General features: G+C 33.3%; 1 protein-coding gene across 1 annotated transcript; it reads left to right on the top strand.

Moving 5' to 3' along the window:
• The first annotated feature begins 225 nt into the window (after positions 1 to 225).
• LOC115955028 lies at positions 226 to 4900 on the top strand. The gene is made up of 4 exons (XM_031073054.1): positions 226 to 477; positions 2179 to 2378; positions 4056 to 4531; positions 4661 to 4900. The coding sequence occupies exons 1-4, from the start codon at positions 315 to 317 to the stop codon at positions 4698 to 4700; spliced, it is 879 nt and encodes a 292-aa protein (XP_030928914.1). The 5' UTR covers positions 226 to 314; the 3' UTR covers positions 4701 to 4900.
• Positions 4901 to 6089: the final 1189 nt, after the last annotated feature.

Genomic DNA, 6089 nt, shown 5'->3' with positions numbered 1-6089 from the left:
TTAAATTTTAAATTTTTTACATAAAATTATGTATAAAAAATAAAATTATAAATTAAATAGTAAATAATATTTAATTAATACAAAATTTAATATTTCTTAAGAACGTAAAAGAATCAGAATAAAAAATTGAGATTTTTAAAATATATAACAATGTAAAAATATTTTTAATTGAATTTGTAGCCAAATAAATCCATTGATCAGGTCAGATGCGGGATAGGAGTAAAGTAAAACGCTGGGCTTGTGGCCCCATTTGTTCTCTTTTATAGATACGAAAAAGAGAGAGTAAGAAGAAGGAAAAAGAAGAAGGAAATACTATGATTTTGAACTCAGCTGCAGGCATTGGCATGGCTGTCCCTTGCACTTGCAGGCCTCCGTTATTATTAAGGCCCATGTGCTTAAGCTCCAACATTAACACAGAGCAGCTACGTGCCCAGCTTGATCAGCTTCACTCTGAGGCAGCAAGTACCAGAGCCAAAGGTATGATAATACATGTACCCATTTGATAATAAATAACCATACCTGTTTGCTCTCTTTGATAATTCTGTTGATAATTAACCATACCCATTTGCCTTTTTCAATGCAAAACCATTATTAGGATAGGTTTTGTCATAGTTTATCTCTTCTTTGATAATTGTGTGTTTCCCAGATAATTGTTTGGCCAGTTGAATTGGAACAATGACTTGGTATATCATATAGCCAATATATAAAATCTTTCATTAGAAAGTAATAGTATTGAAATTATGACCACATGAATTGCTCATGAACAGGCTTATGACTTTTTAGAGATGATTAATTGGGTTGATGGGTTTGTAACCCAAAATGAATTTTAAAGTTATGACATTTGTACAGTAAATTTTGCATATTTTTACACTTTTACTGGGTAAATCAATCAGAACCTTTGGCCTCTATAGAAAAAAAGGGATAATTTCTTTGATGGATTTTTTTTGAGGATGATTGGCTCCAGTTCTTGAAATGGTAGAAGCAGGTGTTCTGTATGACCTTTAATAAAAGAAAAATGTAAATTTTCTTTAGACATTTAAGGATTTTTTATAAAGAAATATAAGTAATAGAGATTTTATTAAGAAACAATAGAAAAAGTACACAGCATGTGCACCCAGTATCCTCCAAGAAATTACATTCTAAAATTTAGAAGAGGAATATTCCGATAGTGAATGGCACTGGATGCTGCCACAGCATTCATGAAACTATAGAGTGATTTAAGAGCATTGACTTTAACTAGTTCAGGTTGAGCTACACAATGTTCAAACTGTAGTTATTTCTCTTTTGCCAGAACATCCGCATTTGACAAAGGCAGTCCAGTGCTACTACGATCATGATACATGACAATCGAATCTTCCTTTATAGCTTGCTAAAACTCCAAAATCATCGCTAGCCATAAACCTATGTACTTTAAATAGAATTGCACCAGCGACCAGCTCCCTCACTATGGCACAATGTAGTATTCTTACATATCCAATCCTATTTCAAAATAATTAACTTTTCTGATCATACAGTTACAATTAACCCAAATTTTCTGGCCAACCAAATAATGCTATGTTTTGTTGGACGTTTGTACACCAAATGCTATACACACTTTCACATATATTGCACCATTTTTTTTACTGAAAGATATAAGTTTTTTTTTTTTTTTTTTTTTTTTTTTTTGTATACATGTGATTAGTAATTTTGGTTGTGAACTTGAAATATGGTAATAAGATTGATTGTAGTGTTCATGCTAGACTGGCGGATGTCTTTGCAGTGATTTTTATTTGATGCATATTGAGCACTAGTCTTGGTTTCTTGTAGTATTGTGTCCCTAGGGAATTTTACTGCTTTTCATTTTTTTCTGAATGCAAAATCAAACCTAAACTTGTCTAAATTATTGGTTGTTTCAGTGTGAATTTAGACGTAAGAGGAACTTAATGTTGGATATCTGAATGACAAATTTTCTTTTCATTACTATTATGAATTTATGGTTTATAATTCTTTTATATTTGTTGGCGAGCTCTTCAGGCATTGTTTAGATATCAAAGAATTTATCTTCTCCATTCAATTGCTTATGTTTGATATTTGACAATTGAAAAATACTCCATTGCATTTAGTGCCAAATATCCGAAAAGCATACTGCATATAATTGGTGACATCATTTTAGAACACTTTGTCATCATTGATTTTCAGCAAACAGTGCAAGATTGAGGCTTCTGCGATTGTCAGAAGCAGCTGAGAAGATTCAACGACAAGCAGCTATTAGTGTCCAAACTGGGAAGGAAAATGATGCGAGAGAACTACTTTTTCAGAAGAAGAAGGTTAAGCAAGCTTTGGAGAAGTCAAAGAGCCGCATTGAATTGCTTGATGAGCTTTCCACAAAGCTTAACAAGGTAGAATAAAGTGTTAATTATTAGAAAAGCATTACTTTCATGTTGGATTCAACTGAGGAACTTCCTGGACTTTTTAATATCTATATTTTAAGTAGCAAGCTGAGTCACATCAAATTTTCATAATAGTTCCTCCACAACACCACCCCCCCCCCCCCCACCTCCCATGGCATGCTCCAACCAAGTGAGATTGTGTTGCTAGTTGTGTTATATTTTATGCCTATCAGGCAGTGAATATAATAAAGGAGGGAAGGTGCACTACAACTAACATAACAGCCAGTTGAAAACCACTAGCTAGCTAGGCTAATTGAAAAGCAATTTGAGGTGGTGGAACCTAGAATCAATTAGGATTAGGGATTATATCTTGAGGCAGCTATGCATGATAAGATATTGCAAGAATGATCATGAAAGTAGCTGTAACTTATGCATAGAGCGTGCAAGTGATACAGTGCGTGTCTTTTCTTATTCTTCCTTCATGCTTTGGGAAATAGATGTCTGCCATATGGAGTGTTGGAGGCTCTTGATAACTTTCGACCCAGTTTATGGTTTTTGAAAGGAGGTTGTCCTTGTCATGTTTAAGGGTCTTAGTTCCTGTTTTAATATATTACATTATCTGTTATAGACTTCAGAGAAATTTAGTTGTAACATATTATTTGATTTATCTCATGCATGCTCTGATTTCCTTTGAAATTGAGCTATCAAAAGCATTTTACATAGCAGTTTAGGGGGAGAAGGGGAGGGGGATAGAATGTGTCCAATATGGTGCCAGTGAGGAAAATGGGACATCTTTGTGAGATCATATTTTCTGTACTTAACTTACCATCCATGCTAGTAGTCCGCTATTCTCTTTCTCAAATTAAATAAAAATTAGAGGAAAATTCTGGAATTTAAGGTTATATAAGTTTGGATGCATCAAAATGTTTCTCTTTTTCAGAGAGAACAATCTGAATTTTTTATGTTTGTTTTTGACAGAGAGAGCTGGTGGACATTTACAAAAATACTTAGCCAGTATATAGCAGTTAGTGTGAATTAGATATGATTTTGCTTAGTGTATAAAAGCTTTTCTTGAGTTTCTATCTGACACTAGGTCTCATGTGTTATAGTTTTTTTATTTATCCAAATAAACCCCATCCTTGTAGCAAGTGCTGCCACAGGGTTTATCACAAAAGCATAGGGATTGGCTGCCGACACCATGTCACACATGCTATGTTAAATAAGTGCTTCATAAGACCCTAGCTTAGACAGGAAGAGAGATTAGATAGCTCTACAATCCATCCATCTTATCCCTATGTCTTAGACCAAACTGATTCCACTATGCATCGGCACTTGTTATGCAAACTAAGTTCATGTAAATATAATTAGTTTAAGACAGATGTTGGGCTCATGTAAATAAATGGTGGATTTTATTAAATAAATTTTTTTTGTATATATCTTGTACATGATTGTTCTACCAGATAAGATTCTCTATGTAATTTACTTACATATATGTCTTATTATGGCCTGAAAGATCTCTACTATTTTAATCAATGTGTAAAAGCTTCTTATGATTATTTTAAATGTGTTTCTTTTCATGTCACTGGATTTATTTTATTTTCAAATTTTATATCTTTGCTCAATCTCATTCAAGAACAAAATCTTTCAGCCAACCATATGATCAGAAGAAGCCTAATTTGGTTTCAGGCCATATCTCTGAAAGAAAGTCAGCTGGTTGGGAATGTTGGTTTGGATCTTGAAGTCGACAATGAAAATTCACCCAGTCCTGTTCGGATTATAACACCAAAGCAGGAAAATAAAGAAGATCTGAATGAGAACATAGAAGTTGAGCCTCATGTGCTGGAACTTGATGGCCAACAGGATTTGCAGCTTTGTTCAGAGATTGAAGAGAGCCTACCTGTTGGTAAGGAGCCAGAGGATATTCAAGCTTCTTTGAGTGTTGGCATTTGGAATGATAATGACCTAATCAGTGGCTTGAGTGGAATATCTTCTTATGATGAATTCTTGGAACATATAGATCAAGAGCTGAGCAAAATTGAAGCAGAACTTGTCACCCTCTTGAGGGTCTCAACCTTGGTACTAGATAGCAAAGAGACACCAAAAAATTCAAAGGTGCAGCAAACTCAGGAACTTCTTGAGAGCATCTGTGGGATTAGAAAAAGGTATGCATATTAATAAACTTAAAAGTTGATATATAAATATTTTGAAACAGTCATGATTGTTGCTGAGATTTATATACTAGTGCAAATTAATTTAATATTGAGAATGCAAGTTTATTTTCTCCCCCACAGAATTGCAAGTATCAAGTTGACAAAGGTAGAGACCAGATGATATTTCATCTTTTCGTACTCAATTTTCAGCAGGCAGGCGAGGATTTATTCTATGTATTGTGGTGCTGACAGCTAAAGAGAGAATATGAAAAGATTGTGAGAGCTCAACCCTAGACTGGCTGGTTTCTCTTTTGATGTGTATTAGTAACTATATAATTACAAGTTTTCCCTTATATATAATATCCATAACACTTTCCCCAAGCTGGAGCATAGGTATCCATCTTGCCCATCTTACGAAGTTCCTTAGTAAATATGTCTCCTAATTGATCCCAAGACTTGACAAAGGAAGTAACAACTCGTTTCACAGACCATACCTCAATTAAAGTCAGTCCACCTCAATTTGCTTTATGGTCTCATGAAACACAGGATTACTAGCAATATACATAATAACTTGATAATCACAAAACATCTTCCAAGGCTTATCAATAGAAAATCCCAATTTCTTATAAGATATTCAGTCATAACATTTTGCATGTTGTATGAGCCATAGCCCTATACTCAGCTTTGACGCTATACCAAGTCACCATATTCTACTTCTTGTTTTACCATGTTACCAATTTATCACCAACAAAAGCACACAAGCCTCTGTCTTTCAAAATGACCTCGAATTCAATCTACCCTAGAAAATCCAACAACCTTCAAATGAATGAACTAACAATTTCCCAAACACTAACTAGATGCTTGTATGCAAGTCTTTTTTGGTCAGTGTATACAAATTCATGCAACATAAGTTAGTTGATTATGTTCAACCTATTGTTTTAAAAATATAAAAGATGGCCAAGCATTTAGATTTTTTTTCCTGTTAAGGATCCTAAAATTGTTTCCTTCATTGTGACCTCATTTATCTTGTGTTTTTGTTAAATGATTATGCTTTACTTTATGAACTATTAAGTGTTATTTCTAAATTGAGCATCATTAAGATTACTTGGAGATTGTTTTATATATAAATATATATATATATATATATATATATATTTGAGATCATGCCCAAGAGCATTTTTAATCCATGGAGGAATTAATTCGGTAAAACACTCTTCCTTTATTTTGAATTTTCTTCCTTAAGCCTTTTGTGGACACTATGGAGAGAGGAATCATCAAACTTTTGAAGATGTGGAAGGCTCCGTTGTTTGGCCATAATAATTTTTCATAAGATCATTATTTGAATGGTTGAATGGTCTCGTGTGTTGTGTCCTAGTGAGATTAATATATGTTAGAATTCATTGATTCTTTTTTTTTGGCAAATCTCTTCCTTTGTAATTTTTAGCAATTCATGCACGCTTAAGGTAGATCCTTTTAATAAAACTTAATACTTATAAAAAATATTAAGAAAATAATGGTACAATATTATATATATATATATATATATATAATCAATTCCACACTATAGGTT

The sequence above is a fragment of the Quercus lobata genome, chromosome 8, assembly GCF_001633185.2.
Source record: "Quercus lobata isolate SW786 chromosome 8, ValleyOak3.0 Primary Assembly, whole genome shotgun sequence".
Lineage (NCBI taxonomy): Eukaryota > Viridiplantae > Streptophyta > Magnoliopsida > Fagales > Fagaceae > Quercus > Quercus lobata.
Note: the sequence above shows the minus strand (reverse complement) of the source record. Positions and strands in the feature narration are given on the sequence as shown.

Bases quoted from the DNA above. Each gene is read 5' to 3' on its own strand.
- LOC115955028 (XM_031073054.1), top strand. From the start codon at position 315: ATGATTTTGAACTCAGCTGCAGGCATTGGCATGGCTGTCCCTTGCACT. The intron at 2,379-4,055 runs GTAGAATAAAGT...ATTTGGTTTCAG, and splicing joins TTTCCACAAAGCTTAACAAG to GCCATATCTCTGAAAGAAAG. The intron at 4,532-4,660 runs GTATGCATATTA...TCTCCCCCACAG, and splicing joins ATCTGTGGGATTAGAAAAAG to AATTGCAAGTATCAAGTTGA.